Consider the following 21,599-nt stretch of genomic DNA (forward strand, 5'->3'; position numbering starts at 1 on the left):
GGGCGGGGGGGGGGGGGGGGGGGGGGGGGGGGGGGGGGGGGGGGAACAGGTAGTCACATGACTGGGGGGGCTTTCCAGAGCTTTCAATAGCTCAAATGAAAGCATTTATAAATTCCCTGCTACTAAAGTAAAAAGATAAATGCCACAGGGTTAGAAGTATCTGGTCATTCTCCTAAACCTTTTCTTCCTTATCCAGGATGAGTTAAAGGCTGTTCAAAGCCGAAATCCACCCTGACTACACAGGTCCGACTGTTCAGAAAGGATCCAGGGGTTTCTCTACCTGGGGCTGCATCCAGACACTGTCCACACAGCCTGAGCCACTCACCTCACTGCCTCTCATTTTTCCAGGGCCCCAAGGCATGCTGCTTGCCACCTCTGGGCCTGAAAGAGTGGGTGGAAGTGAGGAGATGGAGGCATTCCCCTGGGCCTGGCCCTCAGCTGATTACTAAAGAATGAGGAGATTTGTTTTCCAGCATCCAGAAGCTTGTTTACATAACACAATACTAAGGACACACAGCAGTTATCTAGAAGCACTCATATCTGTTAAGGAAACATGAACTTTTTCCTCAGACTACACCTATTATACATCTTATTTAAAAACCTTTTGATTCTATTTATGTCAAAAATAGACCCCATGGAAAAAAAAACATATGTTTATAAAAAATAAAATTAAAAAAAAAAAATAGACCCCATGGTTGGGGCGCCTGAGTAGCTCAGTCAGTTAAGCGTCTGCCTCTTTGTTTTGGCTCAGGTCATGATCTCATGGGTGTGAGGTCAAGCCCCGCATGGGGCTCCAGGCTCAGCAGCGAGTCTGCTTGAAGATTCTCTCCCTCTGCCCCTCCCCCAACTCATGTGTGCACACGTGCTCTCTCAAATAAATAAATCTTCAAATAAAATTTTTTTTCTTAAATAAACCTCATGGCAAAATATGTGTATCTGTTCAGAAGGTCTAGAAGGTAACACAGCAAAATGATAAACATGATGACTCCTGGGCACCGCCAGGCTTGGGAATCGTGGTGAAAGACTTTGGAACTTTGGTTAAAATCCAGGTTCATCCATTTCTTATTGGTATTATCTCGGATAAGCTTCTTACCTTCTAGACTCAGGATCAACTAGGAAAGGGGGAGAAAGCTCTCCACCTTGCAGGACTGCTGTCAAGGCCTGAGATGGCACACGTCATATTCTAGCACACAGCACAGACTCAGGAAGGGCTAGCTGTGATCTATCATTACGTCTGTTAGAAAGGATGGTTGCCAAAAGGCCATACCACTAGCCTCCCATAGCTATAGAAACTGTCTCCTGCTGAAGGAGAGAGCTAAGAGTATCAATCCTCATTCTACAGTCCAAGTTTTGCCTTTGCTTCTCCAGGGTGACCCTAGACTACAGGTCATTGAGCTCCTGGTGGAGACCAAACTGTGTTGGCTTTCTGCATCTGTTTCACCCGTGCCCTCATCCTAAATCCATTCTCCCCCTCTTCTCCAGCAGCTCTATGGCCTGAGGGCTGACCTCTGAGGGGTTGCCTCAGAAGGGCCCTGTGCCCTTTGACTTCCAGCTGGGATCTGCCAGGGGGAAGCACCAGCGCAAGATCTGGGCATTTATTCCCTGCTCCCTCCCCACTCCACCAAATATTGGGCAGCGGCTCTGTCTTTCCTATAGTCCCTCCTCCATGATTCTAGCTCCGGCTGCCTCTGTAAGCAGTCCTCTCATTAAACCCTCTTCAGATAAAACTTTTTTGAAGATGCCATCTGCCTCCTGCCAGGACCCTGACCAAAACAATGAGGGAAGAGGTTCTCTCAGGGGAACTGTAATACTGTTAAATTGACATCAGAAAAGGGAGATACTGAAAATAATTATAAGCTTTGGAGACAGATTAATCATGTCCAGCTCAGGAACCTCTAGGAATTGAAGCAATTTTCATCTAAGTAGATAGGTCACTGGGAAAAAACAGCCTGAGCCTAGAGATCCTGACTTTTCTACAGTGGAGAGCCTACCTCCCCCTTTCTGAAGCAGTAAGAATCCCAGGGCAGGAGAAAGAAGAAACCAGGTACATACACTGTCTCATTTGGATCTGACAACAACAACTTGGTAAGCATGACTATTATCTCCACTTTTCAGGAGGAATGGAGTCATAAAGATATTAATGATCTTGCCCAAGGTCACACTGCTGATAAATGGAAGGAGGATCTGAGCAGTCTAACCCAGTCTAACCCCAGCACGCTCCTAACCCGAGTGTTATACGCACCCCCCATGGGAAGGCTGGGAAATGCAGCTGAGAACCAGGAGAAGCGAAGGCAGGCGGGGGGCCGGGGATGGGGGCGTACAGCCTCTTCCTAACGGTCTCAGCTTCTGAGGGTATCTTCCATGAAAGGTCCCCCACAGTAAAGATGGGGTTGTAGGGACATATTTCAGGCCCTGACTGAGATCATCAGCCACAGAGATTAACCAGAATGGAGAGTATATGTAAACAAAATGCTCCAAGGGACTGTGGCTTATGAAGAGAGACTGTGATAAACTAGGATTCTTCGCAGTATATCAGATACCAACCCAAATCCTGCCTGAACCTTTAGTCTGCAAGAAATCTCTCTCTCTATGCGTAGACCCCTGTAATAACACACAGCCTAAGGACAGATGTTACCCAAATTTGAAAAACGATCCAGAGACAAATGCCTAAACAATGTTTTTGAGAGAGAAAAACAAATACTGTTGGACACACCTGGCAAATTCATCTACAGAGAAATTATCGGCAACTCTATCACTTTTAAAGGAAAAGAATCCCTTGGGCCAAATAATATACCAAGAACACACCACATCTATCCAGTGCCGTCGTCCTAACCCTAACCAAGTGCCGTGCTTGTTAACAGGCTCTTATTCCACCTGCAAAGCAAGGCGGCGTCCTTCTCACACCTACCAGAAATCTAATAAATGAGACCACGGCATATGACAGACTCACCGACAATAGAATAAATATCACCGTAACATGATTTGTAGTCTGGACACAGTGGCTGAGTCGTGACTCTTATTCTGCTTCCCATAACATTTGCTTTTTCTCTGCTTTAATCTATCTCACTCTTGCTGAAAAGGGAAGGTATACAGGTGAGTGGATGAAAGATTCAGCTTTGTGCCTATCACCTATCATTCAGTCATCCAAGGAGAAAATCAGCCGACAAGGAACAGTGTTTGTACTGAATAGTAGAAAACAGCACGTTAAGATGTAATGTCAAATGGTTTCCTAGTATTAACACCCTGCCAACCAATCAGCCAGTCTGTATACGTGTTTTTTCCTAATGCAATCTTGAACCACTCTGTATTCTAGCTTTTTAATGGGCTGCACGGAACTCATTCTGCAAACAAACCTGGCTGCAGAGATTTTAAGAGCAGCAAAAGGTCACCAAAAGTGATCTGCAAAGCCCTCCAGGCTCCATCTTACCAGTCGAGCCAGCCTGAGAAGCCTTGCCACTCATCCGCTCCTCGGCACTGATGAGCTGCAGGTCTGTGTATGAGGGATCAAAACTGGGGCTACTGGTATCTTCAGAATGTGTGGTCCAGCTGCTCTCGGAGGTCAGAGGGCATCTCCTCAGGGAGTCGAAGGAAGGGCACGTCCAGCAGGGCATGGTCAGTGGCAGGGCTGGAGGACAGACCAAATGCAAAAGCAAGCAGTATAAATAGTTGTGCTTTGTTGGTCTTTCATGCTTGTCTTACCTTGATTGATGGTGCTCGGATCCTGTGAAATCTTGACAGCCATACAAGGCAAGGAAATGATAGAAACATCACTTATGATAGACAGGGGAAAATGACTGACTGAGAGCTCACCGTCAGTCAGTATCAAAACCAATACCATGAAGAAGGGAGTCTCCTGACTCTCAGATGGGAGAAAATCTCGCTAAGGAAAAGCAGTGATTCCCAGCTCTAATTCTATTTCTAAACTGCGATTTCCACTTCATCCAAACCAAAGCTTCATGAGTCCTACCGTTTCCCCCTTACCCTGCCTCCATTTTTTAGGGGGCATGCCAACAATCTCAGGAAAACTCACCCAATTACACTGCAAAATCAGAGCTAGGTTAGGTTACAGGATAAGAGAAGATAGGTGAATATGGATGTATTCGCCTAGGAATGGGATACGGCCCTGCTTGAGGCTGACTGTAACCAGAGAGTCTGCAGACCATACAGATACCACGTGAGATCTCCTGGGGCTGCTGATCGGTAATATAACAGACAAGAACTTCCAGGGGGAAATGCACAGGGCTTGACTTTCTCTCCTGAATGCCGAGCATGGAACCGAGACTTTCAAAACCGCTTTGGAAAGTTTCTTTTTTTTTAAACAAAATTTTCAAATGTTCTTCATTTGTCTTCAGTAAATAACCTACCACACGGTTTCTCCAAGGTGTTACATGAGGATCTTCTCGCAAATTTATTAATAAGTACTAAAAACAAGGGCCGAAAGGAGTGTGGACAGAGGAGGAAGAACAAAAGAGAAGGAAATCGCGTTTCTTGGGTCCTTACGAAATGTCAGGCACTTTTACAAATATTACCTCATTTCACTACCAGTTCTGAGAGACAGGCAGTGGTGTTATTTGACACAAGGGAAAACTGACTCGAGAGGTTAAATGGTTTGTTCAAGAAGGGTCAGTTCTCTGGGGTGCCTGGGTAGCTCAGTCGGTTGAATGTCCGATTTCTGCTCAGGTTATGATCTCAGGGTCATGGGATCGAGCCCTGTGCTGGGCTCTGTGCTCGGCACAGAGTCTGCTTTCCTTCTCCCTCTTCTCCTCCCCCTTCTCTCAAAAATAAATAAAATAGAATCTTTTAAAAAGGTGGGGGGAGGTAGTTCTCCTAGCTGGAGAATCAAAATTATAGTGTTGGCTTCAGAGAAATATGGGTTAAGATAAAATTGAGAAAAAAGAATAAACAGCAATATATGTGACATGTGGAACAAATATGAAACCAGAGAATTTTCATTTAGTATTCTCTTACACATTTGTAAGACATGCAGGTCGTCTCTGTCTGGAGTACTCATGGCTCACTTTGCTTTTGCTTGAAAAACGTTAACCTTCTCAGGCCCCTGGGTGTCTCAGTCGATTAAGAATCTGCCTTCAACTCAGGTCAGGATCCCAGGGTCCTGGGATGGAGTCCTACATTGGGCTCCCTGCTTAGCAGGGAGTCTGCTTCTCCCTCTGCCCCTTCCCTCTGCTCATGATCTCTAATAAATAAAATCTTTTGAAAATAAATAAAAATGAAATGAAAATGTTACCCTCTCAGTAAGGTATTCCTGAGCTGTTCTCTCCAAAGATACAAAGTCCCTTCTCTCCTTCATTTCTCCTTAGCATTATCACCATCTAATGTACTACATATCCAGTGTCTTCCCCACTAGAGTTTAAGCTCCTTGGTGGGAAGCCAGGAATTTTGGTCCATTTTGTTTACTTCTGTACCCCCATTCCTAGAATAATGTCTGGTGTGAATAGGTACTCAATGAATATTTGTTGGTTATGTCAACAGAAGCACCAGAAATCACTCATAACAGTCTATGGTAAGTACAGACTCTTAAAACTAAACTTGTACCTATAAAACTCGAAAGGCTAAGGAAGTAAAAAAAAGCCAAAAGCAAAGCTGAACTTGTAAAGACTTTTTATAGGACTGCTATTTCCTACAGTATAATGGATTAGACACTTTAAGCTATTGGGGAAACAAAATTAAAATATTAGGAAAATGTAGTAACATTATTTAAAATACATTACAGCATGAGCAAGAAAGCAAAGAATTGTCAGAGGCCAAGTTCAAGTTAGAACCCAGAATGGTAAACAGCACACAACCTGATTTTCATACCCTGAGGCATGTAAACAAACCAGGGAGACTCTTGAGTTTTTTTAAATGTCTTATGAGAAGGCAAAAGGAGGAAAAACCTATGGCTAACTCAAGATGGGAAATCTAACAAAAGATGTGATGCAAGAAGCTTGAATTCCCAAAGGGATCTGTTCAAGGGCAAATTAGGAATAAATTCTACCCCCAAGCTAAGGATAGCAAAGACAATGGTCTGTCTTAAGACTGGGTACAAGGTAGAGAAAAGAAACCTCCTGAGAATTTATAACTGTAAGCTGTCTCACATAGGGGCTTGCAACTAAAACTACTTGTGTGGTCTGAAAACCTTCCAGTTTGAGAACACAGTTGAGGTATTTGCAGGTTGGCAGTGGCCTCAGGCACCTGGGAAAAGCAAATACACCATACAGTACATCATAAATACTTTAAAGTAGCCTATAGACTTTAAAGAAAGATACCTCAAAGCCAGCCTTCCCAGACAGACTGTTCCTCAGTTTCACATGGAAAAATCAAATAATCAAATAAATAAATAAATAAAAATAAGTAAATCACAAAATATATAAGAAATCAAATTACCATAAACACAAACCAGAGAGCCTGTAAGGTGTGGGGGTGGGGTGGGGGGAATACCAAACAGAATCAGACCTGCAAAGAATTCAGATTCTAGAATTATTAAGCAAGAAATGTAAGTATATTTACTACATTTAAGGAAACAAAGAAAAGAAGAAAAGGAAATGAAAATATTAGAAAAGAACACACAGAGCTGAAAAAGAACTAAATGAGCTTCTGGAGAATTAAAATACTACTGTAAATACAAAATTGTCCAGACAGTATAGAAAGACAGAGAAGGAAACATGAAAGACAGATTAAAACACGCGGGAGCAGAGCCTCACTGGCTCAGTCCATGGAGTGTGCGACTCTTGATCTCAGAGTTTGAGATCCCACGTTTGAGTGTAGAACTTAGTTAAAATTAAAATATTTAAGACACATGGGAGAGAAAATGGGAAGGTCTTGTAGATATCTGTATAACCTGAGTTCCTAAGGAGAAGAGTGAGAGAATGAGAGGCAATATTTAAAAACAAAACAAACAAAAAATCCTTACTGAGAATTTCCCAGAATTTATGAAAGATTTTATTTGTCATATTAGAGTATCTCAAGAAGTGTATCTCAAGAAATGTAACCAAAAACAAGTGTGCAAGTAGACATCAAACCATACAAAACCAAAGACAAAGAGAGATCTTAAATAAGATTACTTTCAGAGGAATTATGATTAGGCTGACTATCACCTTTACACCAAGAGAAGCCAATGCATACGTCAATGAGCTGACAGAAAATAACTGTCAAGTAGGATTATATACTCAGTGAGGAGATCTTCAGAGGTCAAGGGAATAATAATGATAATCTAAACAAACAAAAACTACAATTAATCTAAAAGAAGGAAAGATGAGAAAAAGAAGCATGATATTACAGAAATAAACTGTATCAGTGCTTGATAATAAACATAAATGGACTAAAATTGCCAGCTAAAAGAAAAAGACTATCAAGCTGAAAAAAAACAAAAACAAAAAACAAAAAAAAAAACAAATGAAATCCAATGTGTTGTTCACAAAAGACACATCTAAAATACAAAGATTTGTCAATGATGAAAGTAAAGGGATGAGAAAATCAAACAGGACAATATATTAATATATTATATATAATGCTACATATATAATACATAGGAATATATAAGATATTAATGGAAAGAACCTGATATATTGTAGCCTATAGACTTTAAAGTAAAAAGCAATACTAGAAAGGATCACAATCAAATTATATGTTTTAATTCATCAGAAATATAGTAATTCTAAATTGGTATATATTTAATAACTTAGTCTCAAAATTATTAATACAAAACTAACAGAACTGCAGAAAGCAAGAAATGTCCATCATCATAATGGGAGATTTTTAAATAAACCTCTCTAAATAACTGATAGATCAAGCAGACAGAAAAATCAGCAAGGAAACAGAAGATATAAACAACAAAATGAACAAGCTGATCTAATGGTCATACATAGATCAAGAGATGAAGAATACATATTCCTCATAACCCACATCCAGAACTCTTATAAGCAACTGACCACGTGCTATGACATAAAGCAGATTTTAACACATAACCAAAACTGGCATCAGACCGTGAACACCGATCACAATACAATGAAGTCTCTAGTTATCCAAATCACTTATCTAAATACAACTCGCATCTATTTATCTAAACTAGATAGAAGATGATTTGAAAAATTTAGAAACTAAGAAACATGCTTTCAAATGATTTGTTGGTCAAAGAAGAAATACTAATGAATATTAGAAAACATTCAGAACCAAACAATAATGAGAATAGTATGTGTTAAAACTTTAAGAATGCAAGTAAGCCGTACTATCAGGAACAGCTGTATTGCTTATATTAAAAAAAAAAAAACCTGAAATTTAATACAATAAGCTTCCAACTTATCTAGTTACAAAAGGAACGGGGCCCCTGGGTGGCTCAGTCATTAAGGGTCTGCCTTCAGCTCAGGTCATGATCTCAGGGTCCTGGAATTAAGCCCCACATCGGGCTCCCTGCTCAGCAAAGAGCCTCCTTCTCCCTTTCTTCTTCCCCCTGCTTGTGTTCCCTTTCTCACTGTCTCTGTCAGATAAAAAAATAAAATCTTTAAAAACAACAACAACAACAACAAGGAGCTGCAAAATAAAATAAAGATTTCTAGGAAAGATTTTATTTCTAGGAAATAAAAAATTATTTCTTAGAAAGGAAATAATAAACATAAAAGCATAAGTTATTGAAATAAAAAATACATAGATTAAAAAGTTCTTTAAGATTATGTAATAGAATTGAAAAACCGTCAAGAAAAATCGAAAAAAAAGAGGGCACAAATAACCTTAAGAATGAAAAAAGGCACATAATTACAAATGCTATATACATTTAGAAGGCAATGAGGAGAAATAATGAATGTGTTTACACCAATATATTTGAAAAAAAAAGATAACACTGTAGAAGTTCCAGGAATTTATAACTTCAAAACTGATTCAAAAAGAAAGTTAGAAACCTGACTTGTCCAATAATCATCAAATAAAGTTAAGCAATCCTTAACTTTCATAAGAAAATGTCAGGCCAGATGGTTTTACTGAAAAGTTATATCAAATAGTTTTTTATTTTTATATTTTTAAATTTTTTTATTTTTTATTATTTATGTTAGTCACCATACAGTACATCATTAGTTTTTGATGAAGTGTTCCATGATTCATTGTCTACGTATAACACCCAGGGCTCCAGGCAATATGTGCCCTCCTCAATACTCATCATTGGGCTCACCCATTTCCCCCCACAAAACCCTCAGTTTGATTCCTGGAGACCATAGTCTCTCATGGTTCATCTCCCCCTCTGATTTATCCCCCACCCCTTCATTTTCCCCTTCTTTCTCCTAATATCTTCCATGCTATCCCTTATGTTCCACAAATAAGTGAAACCATATGATAATTTCCTTTCCCTGCTTGACTTATTTCAAACTTTAAAGAAAAAAATTTCAATCTTTCAAAGTACAAAAAAGTACTCATCAACTCAAGTTATGAGGTTAGCATTTCCTGACATCAAAACCTGACAATGTGTATCTGATTAATACTTATATTCTCTAAAATGAGAATGACAGGCCAACCTCAATCAGGACATAGATACAAGAATCCCAAATAAATTATTATCAAAGAGAATTCAGAGATTGAGGAAAAGGAGAACTACATCGTGACTAAATTGGATTTATCTAATGAATGCAAGGTTGATATAACACTATTTCTCAATTTTTTTTTCATTACTGCCCCACTGACACAATTTTTCCCCAATCATCCTCTCCCTTGAAGTCCCTCTTCCCCAGTAGAATATTATGACCAGGAAATTGATATTAATACAATCTACCAATCTCACTCACATTTCCCCAGTTTTACATGTACTCAGGTATGTATTTAGTTCTACGTCATGTTATCGGTGTGTGGGTTGTATGTCTACAATCATAATCAGGATGCAGAACAGTGCCATCACCACAAGAATATTGACCTTTTATTCATTTCTAATTCTTCCCCTCAGGCCCTGTTCCTAACCTAGGGCAACCACTAATTTGTTTTACATTTCTATAATTTTGTCATTTCAAGAATGCTATATAAATGGAATCATGCAGTATGTGACCTTTTAGGATTGGCCGTTATTATTCATCAAAAATCTTGGAAATTCACTCAAGGTGTTGAATGTTTCCATACTTCATTCCTTTTGATTGCTGAGTAGTGTTGCACAGTATGGACTAACCACAGTTTAACCATTCACCTCTCATAGAACACAGAATTTCTGGCTCTTGGGTATTATGAATAAAGGTGCTTTGAATATTCATGTATGGTTTTTGTATAGGTTTTTGTATGAACCTAGGTTCCCATTTCTCTGGGATAAATGCCCCAGAGTACAACTGCTAGGTCATACAATGGATCATTCATGTATTGCTGATGAGAATAAAACCATAAAAATGACTTTGGAAAAGAGTTTGACAGTTCCTTATAAAACTAAACATGCAATTCATTTCTCTGCATCTTCACTAGCATTTAGCATTACCACTGTTTTTATTTTAAATCATCTAATATATGTATGATAACTCATTTTATTTGCATTTCCATATTGATAATGATATTGAACATATTTCCAGGTGCTGATTTGCCATCTGTATATCCTTTTCAGTGAAACATATGTTTATGTCTGCTGCTCATTTTCTAATTAGATTGCTTAGTTTTTTTCACTGTTGAGTTTTGAGGCTTCTTTATATATTCTAGACACTAGTACTTTGTCAGATATGTGGTTTGCAAGTAACTTCTGGTGTATAGCTTCCTTCTTTATCCTCTTAACAGGGTCTTTTATAAAGCAAAGTTTTAATTTTAATGAGCTCCAGTTTATCAATTCCCTTTTAAATTTTAATAAGACAGATATATTGTATATCTACCATGTACTATATATGTAACTATGCTGTACACAAAAAAAGAATAAGATTTCTTTGCCTCAGGGCACCTGGGTGGCTCAGTGGGTTGAGCCTCTGCCTTCAGCTCAGCTCACGATCTCAGAGTCCTGGGATCCAGCCCCTCATTGGGCTCTCTGCTTGGCAGGAAGCCTGCTTCTCCTCCCCCTCGCCTGCCTCTCTGTCTACTTGTGATCTCTGTCAAATAAATAAGTAAAATCTTTAAAAAATAAAAGATTTCTTTGGGGGCACCTGGGTGGCTCAGTGGGTTAAAGCCTCTACCTTCAGCTCAGGTCATGATCTCAGGGTCTTGGGATCGAGCCCCGCGTCGGGCTCTCTGCTCAGCGGGGAGCCTGCTCCCCTTCCTCTCTCTCTCTGCCTACTTGTGATCTCTGTCAAATAAATAAAATCTTAAAAAAAAAAAAAAAAGATTTCTTTGCCTCCCCAAACTATTTTTAGCCCCATTAGAGGTAATATCACCTGTTGATAGCATGTGGGTTAACATTACTAAATCAATTAACATAATTCACTATAGTAATACATTAAAAAAGTAAAAAAAACATATTGTCATTACAACACACATAGAGAAGGCACTGAATAAATTTTAGTATTTATTTATGGTAGTAATTTTTGGCAGACTAGAAAGAGACAAAGCTCCCTAAACCTAGCAGAGCTAACCCCAAAACCCCATCCAAACGCCGTGCACTGCTGGAGAGTGTTCCCTTGGAGATCTTGATCAAGATGATGGGTGCCTGCTACTTCCACTTCTATTCAACAACCTATTTGTGGTCAGAGCCTACACAATAAGGCAGGAAATAAAAAGGAATGAAAAAAACAAAGCCTATTCTTTGCAGATGATATTTTTGTATACAGAAAAGAACCAGGAAGCCCTAATAATTATCAAATTAACAACTTTAGCACAGTACTTGTGCTTTTTAAAATAAATATATAAAATAATTGCATTTCTGAAAATAAGAAATATATAGAAAATTAAACTTGAAACAAGATAGCATTTATAATAGTAACAAAAAATATCAAGCACATATAGTAATAAATCTAATAAAAGATGCACAAGTTCTCAGAGGAGATACTTCTAAAGTTTATTAACAGATTGTACAGAAGATCTAAATAAGTGGAGAGATATATTATAATTAGGGTTTAAGAAAATGTTTGGGAAAATTGGTATACCACATGCAGAAGAATGAAACTGCACCATTTCCTTATACCACACATAAAAATAAACTCAAATGGATGAAAGACCTAAATAGGAGAAAGGAATCCAACAAAATCCTTGAGGAGAAGATGGGCAGCAACCTCTTCGACCTCAGCCGCAGCAACTTCTTCCTAGAATCATCGCCAAAGGCGAGGGAAGCAAGAGCAAAAATGAAGTATTGGGACTTTATCAAGATACAAAGCTTTAGCACAGGAAAGTCAATAAAACCAAAAGACAACTGACAGAATGGGAAAAGATATTTGCAAATGACATATCAGATAAAGGGCTGGTATCCAAAATCCATAAAAAACTTCTCATACTCAACATCCAAAGAACAAATAATCCAATCAAGAAATGGGCAGAAGACATGAAATAACATTTCTGCAAAAAAGACATCCAAATGGCCAACAGACACATGAAAAAGTGCTCAACATCACTCGGCATCAGGGAAATACAAATCAAAACCACAATGAGATACCACCTCACACCAGTCAGAGTGGCTAAAATTAACCAGTCAGGAAACAGCAGATGTTGGCGAGGATGCGGAGAAAGGGAAATCCTCCTACGTTGTTGGTGGGAATGCAAGCTGGTGCAGCCACTCCAGAAAACAGTATGAAGGCTCCTCAAAAAGTTGAAAATAAAGCTAACCTATGACCCAGCAATTGCACTACTGGGTATTTATCCTAAAGATACAAATGTAGTGACCCGAAGCAGCATGTGCACCCCAGTGTTTATAGCAGCAATTTCCATAATAGCCAAACTATGGAAAGAGCCTAGATGTCCATCAACAGATGAATGGATAAAGAAAATGTGGTATATACATATATACAATGGAATATTATGAAGTCATCAAAAAATGAAATCTTGCCATTTGCAACAACATGGATGGAACCAGAGGGTATTATTCTAAGCAAAATAAGTCAATCAGAGAAAAATAAATATCATATGATCTCACTGATATGAGGAATTTGAGAAACAAGACTGAAGATCATAGGGGAAGGGAGGGAAAGATGAAACAAGATGAAACCGGAGAGGGAGACAAACCCTAAGAGACTCTAAATCTCAGGAAATGAACTAAGGGTTGCTGGAGTGGAGGGGGGTAGGAGGGTGACAGACACTGGGGACAGAATGTGTTGTGGTGAGTGCTGTGAATTGTGTAAGACTGATGAATCACAGACCTGTACCCCTGAAACAAATAATACATTATATGTTAGTAAAAAATAAAAATTAAAAAAAAATAGGGTTTAAGAAAGTTAATATTGTAAAAATGTTAATTCTCCCCAAATTGATCAATAGATTTACGGCATTCTCAATAAAAATTTTTGCATATTTTTCCTATTGGTAAGCAGAATCACACTGTTTAGATATAAATAAGGTAGAATTTTAATAGTATATATTAAAAATGAACAAAATAACAGAAATAATAGTAAAATACTATATAGAAAAAAAAATTAAATTAGACTCTTACTTCACACCAAATGGAAAAATCAGTTCTAGGTGGATTGACTATCAAAGCATAAAAGGCTCCATAAGATAAATTTTAGGGGCACCTGGTTGGCATAGCTGGTTGAGGTCCAACTCTTGGTTTCGGCTCAGGTCATGATCCCAAGGTCATGAAATCAAGCCCTATGTTGGCTCCAAGCTTGGTGCAGAGTTTGCTTGAGACTCTCTCTCCCTCTCCTTTTGCCCCTCTCCCCCATGCTCATGTATCTCTCTCTCAAATAAACACATAAATCTTTTTAGTCATTTGAGAGAGAGAGAGAAAGAGGGAGAGACAGAGAGAGCACAAGCAGGGGGAGCAGTAGGCAGAGGGAGAGGGAGAAGCAGACTCCCTGCTGAGCTGGGCGCCCGACGTGGCGCTCAATCCCAGGACCTTGACATCATGATCTAAGTTGAAGGCAGATGCTTAACTCAGGCAGATGCCTGAGTCAGCCAGGTGCTCCTAAATATATAAATCAAGAAAGAAAGAAAGAAAGAAAGAGAGAGAGAGAGAGAGAGAGAGAGGAAGGAAGGAAGGAAGGAAGGATGGAAGGAGGGGGGTAGAGAGGTAAGGAACGAAGGAAAGGAGGAAGGAAGGAAGGAAGGAAGGAAGGAAGGAAGGAAGGAAGGGGAAGGGAAGGGAAGGGAAGGGAAGGGAAGGGAAGGGAAAGGAAAGGAAAGGAAAGGAAAGGAAAGGAAAGGAAAGGAGGAAGGAAGGAAGGAAGGAAGGAAGGAAGGAAGGAAGGAAAGAATATTTTAGAAGACATATACCTAAATATGCTCATGACTTCAGGGTAGGGAAAGATTTCCTTTACCAAGACACAGAAAGCACTAAGCATAAAAAGAAACAAATTTCATATTATTAAAATTAAAAATTTCTTTTTATGAAAGGAACCATAAAGAGAGTGAAAAGACCATCCACATATACTGCCATATATCACATCCACAAGGAACTCCTAGAAATCAGCAAGAAAAAGGGAAAGACCCCAGCAAGAATACACCTGAATAGGACTTTTATGAAAGAAAAAAAAAAAAAAAATCAAATGGCAAAAAAAGGGGGGGGGAGGGGCGGCAGCTCAATCTCATCAATAATCTAGAAAATGCAAATTAAAACCACACGAAACACCATTACTCTTCCCCTTCCCTTTCCCCATGCCTCAGCATGACTAAATAGAAAAATATAAAGAAAAGAAAGAAAAAAAGAAAAATATGACAGTCTTAAGTGTAGACAAAGAAGGTGACACCACATCTTTTATACATGGGTGATAGGTAAACTGGAGAAAATGGGCTGGTGTTATCTGATAAAGCTGAGGATCAACTCTCTACAACCCAGCAAGTCCCCTCTGACTCTTAGGCGAGAGAACCGCTTACACTTGGTCACCAGGCTGTGTGTTTAGAATGCTCACAGGGGAAAAAGAAAAAAAAAAGAATGCTCAGAGAAACATATTCTTAAATGCCAAAAAGTAGAAACAAGACAAATATCCAACAGTAATACAATAGATAACTGAATCGTGCTGTATTAGTTTGATGGAATACACAGCAATAAAAACTAAAGGATAGTTTATAGCTGCAGGTGACATGGAAAAATGTCATAAATAATGTCGTGTTAAAGGAGCAAGCTACAAAATAATGCATTCAGTATTATTCCATTCACAGAGTTCAAAAAGAAGCGAAATTAAATTGTATCATTCTTGATGCATGTGTAGGCAGGGAAGCTGTTAAGAAAAATAATATAGTTTATATCACAAACCCCAGGAAGGTGGTGATACAGGAGGGAGGGATGGGATATCTGATATGATCAGTAGGGAAACACAGGGACTTTTGGGTGATGACAATATTCTATTTAGTAAACTGGGTGATGGGTTTGTACTGTTGTTCTTTATAATTTAATATACACTTTAAATATATTCCTTTATATTTATTCAGTTAAATAAAGCTTATTAAAACCACATATCAAATGACTCTAATACTGAGAAAGAACGCTATTTGAATTATTTGTATTTTCACACTGGTGTTTTACATTTGTTAGATAAAATTTCAGTATGTCCCTGAAAAAGAGTCCAGAAATAATGCAGCTGGGACAGTCGAAGTCCCAACATCTCCAAACACTGCTCTCATTTACCTATCAGCTTAGAAACCTTAGATGAGGGGCACCTGGGTGGCTCAGTTAAGCAACTGCCTTTGGCTCAGGTCATGATCCTGGGGTCCTGGGATGGAGGCTCCTTGCTCAGTGAGGAGCCAGGTCTCCCTCTGCTTATGTGCTCTAATAAACAAAAATTTTAAAAGATCTCTAAAAGGAAAGGAAAGGAGAGGAATCTTAGCTGAATCACTTTATCTAGGTTCTAAAGTGAATGTGCTCAGGCCACAAGATGAGTTGAATTGAGAGCTGGAGCCTACTCTTCTCCCAGGGGCCAGGCCTTTGATCCCTCGGCCAGAGGACAGCAGATTGCCGTCGCCACGGCTCTTCACACACCAGGGCTCATCCAGCCAGCAAAGAATAAAGTGAGGGGCGCCTGGGTGGCTCAGTGGGTTAAGCCTCTGCCTTGGGCTCGGGTCATGATTTCAGGATCCTGGGATCGAGCCTCACATCGGGCTCTCTGCTCAGCAGGAAGCCTGCTTCCCCCTCTCTCTCTGCCTGCCTGCCTACTTGTGATCTCTCTCTCTCTCTGTCAAAAAAAAAAAAAAGAATAAAGTGAAACAAGACAGAAATCTGCTACTCCTCCTTTCCTAAGAGCTTAGGTACAAGGACCCGGGATCCAGACTGCCTGTCTCGTTCTATGCCCGGTCTCGCAGCCTGAGGCAAGTTAATCTCTCTGTTCTGCTGTAAAGTTCTCACCTGCAAATACAGGGCTGAAAACTGTACCCACTTCACAGGGCGATTGGGTGAATACTGGCAAAGCACTTGGAAAAGTGCTTGCACAAAAGAGCCACTGAGAAAGGGTCAAGTGGGTTGTTACCTCCAGACCTAACCTTATGTCCAAATCTACTTGAAATCTCCACTTAGGTCTCCACCCTTACGCATCTGAAACGAAGCCCCTGTTCACCCCCCACACCAGCTCCTTCACCCTGCTAGGTGCTCAGAACAAACTTGCTGAGTCACCCTTGATTCTTCTCACATTTGGCCGGTCACAACTTCTGCTAGTCCTCCCTTCAAAATACATCTGGAATCCAATCACTTCCCACCATCTCCAAGCTCCACCCTGACCCAAGACAATGCTGTGTGACCCGACAAATCTGTGGACAAATCTGCATACAAATTTGTGTGAATAAGTGAAGGCTTCTCCAGCACCGATCCATCCCCCAACATTCTTTCTCGTCTAAGCTCACCCTTAAGTACTCCCTTGGGCCTAAGGTCCTCAATCGGCACAGGAGAAATGACTGTGACACACCACTACTATCAAACATTCCCCACCCAGCCCCCCTGCCCCGTGGTCCACCCACACTACTTCCCAGCCTCTAGGGCTACAAAAGCAGGTCTTATGGGAGGTGGGGTCACAGAGATCTACTCAGTTTACAGCTGCCCAAGACATGCAAGTCCCTAAGTCGCTTTAATAAACCATATCTTGTCAAGGTGACCTCTTGGCTTTTCTCTCTGGCCTTAGGGCTCCTGTGGTCTTTGGAGATCATTTCTGTGTATCCCTCCTTCATGGAACAACCATCCCTTCTGGATGGTAACAGGGGCCTCCCAACTGGGTCACCCACTTCCCTCCTCCTCTTAGTCTGTTCTCAACAGAGCGGCCATACAGGCTTCATGGAATCACGTGCTCTAATCAAAGTCAGACCTTACCACATCATTGCTCAAAACCCTCTAATGGCTTCCCACCTCATCCACAGCAAAAGCCAAGGTCCTCCCTCCATCCTTGAAGCACCTCATGGTTCAAGTCCTCATGACCTCTCTGCCTCATCGCCCTCCCTTCTCCCCATGTCATTCCACTCCAGTCACATACCACCAGCTCCTTCCTTAATTTCTGCAAGCCGCACACCTGGCTTGCCCCATGTCTTCACCCAAAAGTTACTGCTCAGAGACTCAGAGATTGCTCCCTGATCTTATGTAAAACTTCACATTCTCCCTCACTCCATTCTCTTTCTTTCCCTCATGTTTCTCTCTTTCCTGCTAACCACACTAACACACTTACACTGTATCTACACCTTTACTGTGTTTCTGGTATGGCTTCGCCAGCAGAAAGTATGCTCCATGGGGTCAGAATATTCTACTATATCCTGAGGACCCTGAACAGTGACTGGCACATAGTGAGAATTCGAAGCACCATTGATTGAATGAATAACAAAATGACAAGCTGACAACTAAAACAATTACTACAGGGGCGCCTGGGTGGCTCAGTGGGTTAAACCCTCTGCCTTCGGCTCAGGTCATGATCTCAGGGTCCTGGGTTCGAGCCTCACATCGGGCTCTTTGCTCAGCGGGGAGGCTGCTTCCTCCTCTCTCTGCCTGCCTCTCTGCCTACTTGTGATCTCTCTCTCTGTCAAATAAATAAATAAAATATTTAAAACAATTACTACAGCAAATACAATATTTTCTTTTGATCCTCTGGGATCCTAGACTAGAATTTAAATACTTACATACATTTTGATGCCATATCCTATATTTATACTTCGATGTCTACTCACTAGGGCAACATGATTTCTCCAATGCTGTAAACAAGCCCACCAATTAATACAAAATAGATCTAATTCCATTCTTCATTTGTGACTCCCCTGCTAGCTCATAGTTGGCAATACCAAGCAGCTGTCCCAGGACTGGTTCAGAGGAGCTCCTGTTTACCCCAGAGGGCTTCACTGGTGACAGATTGCCCAACCATTAGGTAACTTCTGCGTGGGGAGAGCAGGGACTATGGCCAGTTTTCTCATAATTGCATTCCCAGTACCTAAATATTTTTTGCATGAATGAACTAGTTAATTAATGCATGCTTGGCAGTTTATTGTGTTTTGTGTCCCACACTGAGGGTGAGATAGGACACAAGGACCCCCTGCGTAAGCTGGCACATTTTGGAAGAGGAGAATATTGGGAGTTTTTGTAAAATACTTTAGATAACCAGAAGAAGTCATTTTCAAGAGATTCTCCCCCCTGTCCAAATGGTATGATGGTAGCTTCAAATATGACAAAAATATAATGGATAGTTTGGAATGTGCTTTTTAAGGCAGCTCCTGGGGGGTAAAATATATGTATTTGTTTATGTATCATGATTCTGTTATGCATATATTATATATACATGTGTGTGTAGGCGTATGTTATGCACATATACTACGTGTATATACATATGTTTGTGTACCTGCATGCTATGTGTACACACGTGTGTGTTCATTGTGTTTATAATAACAGTAAATCAAAGCCGATGATAGCTGATAAGCCAAGGGCATGATGGGGAAGTTTCTTTGCGTATTTTGTTAAAAATAATAATAACAATACACTTCACTGAGGACAGCATGCCTCAAGTTCTGTCTGACAGCTCATTTGCCCCATAAACGGCAGTCAGTCATTCTGCAGGATGTTTCATATACATCTTCCATCTTTCATTCATGAATCCAACAAATTCTAAGCGAGTACCTACTAAGTTCCATGCTCCATATTCTGGGATAGAAAGTAAATGAGATAGACAACATCTCTCTCCTCTAGTGGGGAAGAGAGACAACAAACAAACAAATATAACCTAATTCCAGGTAGAAACATGGGCCGTAAAGACATTTAATGCAGGAAAACATTAGGGAGTCGGGACAGGGGGAAATGATGCTTGAGCAGAGCTCTGAGTGAAAATGTAGGGGAAGAGTTCTAGGGGCTGAGGAAACAGTTTGAGCTTGTCAGGAACAGCAGGAGAGGTAGTGATTAGAGCAGAGTGGTGCCCACTGGAAAGGGGCAGAGGGCATCAGGCCCCAAGGAAGAAGGGCTTTGTTAGAATCCATTCCTCAGTACATTACTGTCTAAGACGGATTCCGGAGAGGTCATTAATTACTCTTAGAAGCAGAGAACAATTCAAGGTATTAAACGAAAATAAAACGTCCTCTGTTGAAGAGGGAAATACATATGCATACCAAATGCAATGGGCCCTAGATACATATTCACCAAATGGTTGGGATCTTATTCCACTCCCACCCACCAATTCACCCTCAGTCACCAGAATAAAAAGTATAATAGAAATTAACCACTGGGCTAGTCTTCTTCAGGACTGTCTCTCAGCTGTCACCCTGCCTCCCTCTTAAATGGCTGACATCATCTTTGGTCTTCCCCCAAACAAGTGGCTCTTTCTCTGGTCCCAGATAATTAGCTTCCCCAGACACAATGGGAAGGCCTCAGCCCAGGCTTTTGGGGAAGACATTTGAAGCACAAGGGAATATTAATGTTTTGCTTGGGCTGTGGAACAAATGTTCCGGAAATGAAAATTTTTTTATGTTTGTAATTATGCATATCCTGCAGCATCTGCATAATGGGTCCAATTCAGCCTTGACCTTGCCTCAAAATTGCCATGTCTGTGGAGGAAGGTCAGCGCATAACACGATGAGTGAACAGGAAGCTTCAGGCTGAAAATAGTGCCACAATTTTTTTCCTTCAATTTTGGGAACGAAGTTTGCTTTTTCAAGTCAGTTTGTCTGCCTGCATTTGCAAACATCTTCTAAGCACACACATACACTTGTATAAAGGCGTGTATATGGAATCAGCCTTTGCTCTGAGAGGATCTCTGTAAAGATTTTAGGTGATATATAAGCTGACTGCTACATTCTTTCTGGTATATGGTGGGATTTTAAAACAGAAGAGACAAAACACTAAATTAGGAAAGCTTTTTGCCACCAGGGAAACTTAGAAACACTACTGCTAAGGGACCCAGTGTGAATAACATACCACCTGGGGTTAGGTTCATTTTCAAAAATATTTCTTTAGAGAACAATGTAGAGATTTGATTTTGATTTGAACAGATTCACCAGAAATTTGGTGTTTTGTTTTGTTTTTTTCCTTGTTTGCTTTAACACTTTGGATCTGCTGTGTTCTGCTGCTGTTTTAAGGCTTAGCAGAATATCCATGCATTGAGATTCGGGGTTCAGCAAATAAGTTTGCAGTTAAATTTCTTGATATTCTTCAGTGGGTAACCCAGTTCAATCACATGGTATTTTCAGACTAAGATGTGAAGAGTATTCTTGCAGCTACTTTAAGTCTTAAGTATTTGGCAGTTATTCCAATAAAAATATTTTAAAGAGAATACTTATCGACATGGCCTGACCCAAAGTGTTCTTATTAAGTCAAAGAGGTAGGATTCCGCATTTGGCCTCCATCAGATTTCAGAGGTTTTAATGGAGGAACCCATCTTTACAACAGGGGCATGATTTTACATGCTCCTCATTCCTAGCATCCTCATGTCCAAAGAACTGATGAAAGCAATCTGTCTTATATGTGTTTACCAAAAGGCTTTGTCACTCAACTGACTGATCTTATTCGTATTTTTCTGAGAGAGATGATGTGTCTCCTTTTCCCCGGACCAACCACGATGGCACTTACTCATTTCAAATCTTGCACTAGTTCAAATCCAAAACAAAGTTGTCCCCTGATGGACTTAAAGCATTTCTGGAGTTGTCTTCCCCACCAGCTGTTGCTCCTCGTTGTCCAATCAACCTTGGTATACGCTTCAGCACAAGATAAAAATCAATAGCCAGGTCACAAGGTGGGGGCAGCAACTCCCTGGCTAATTTAAACTCCCCAGTGCAGCATCCAACAATTTATGGCACAAAAATAAGAGATTTACCACTAATGACAGTCTCTTTGTCTCTTGCTCCACTGTGCCTTTGGCCTCCCTGCATTTTAATTTGGGCAAATAGTACAATCCCATTCCAGGCTGAAATCCAACGCTCCCTTGGTTTTATCCATAGGGGGCACAGCTTAAAGGATAAATTCTTTTGTTTTTTGCTCTTCATCTGCCAGAAAAACTGTGAACAGTGTAGGAATGTGAAACGGGGGGAGGGGGGTGGGTGGAAAAGGAGTATCCAAGTCACATTCCTCCACCTAACGACTCCGTGTGTACACACGTGTGCTATCTTCCCCGACTTCTTGCCAGCCTGGATGTGAGGGCATGGACCAG

At 40.4% G+C, this 21,599-nt stretch overlaps 1 protein-coding gene across 2 annotated transcripts in view; it reads right to left on the minus strand.

The window, feature by feature from the left end:
* Window positions 1–21,599, minus strand: part of STON2 (stonin 2) — a 147,519-nt gene that overhangs the window by 84,844 nt on the left and 41,076 nt on the right. For both annotated transcript variants that reach the window (XM_032878549.1, XM_032878548.1), the window contains exon 4: window positions 3,428–3,625. In XM_032878549.1, coding sequence (XP_032734440.1) covers window positions 3,428–3,625 — 198 coding nt within the window. The remainder of the gene's footprint in view (window positions 1–3,427; window positions 3,626–21,599) is intronic.

This window comes from Lontra canadensis, unplaced genomic scaffold (genome assembly GCF_010015895.1).
Source record: "Lontra canadensis isolate GAN:19392208 unplaced genomic scaffold, GSC_riverotter_1.0 scaffold64, whole genome shotgun sequence".
In the NCBI taxonomy this organism is placed as follows: domain Eukaryota; kingdom Metazoa; phylum Chordata; class Mammalia; order Carnivora; family Mustelidae; genus Lontra; species Lontra canadensis.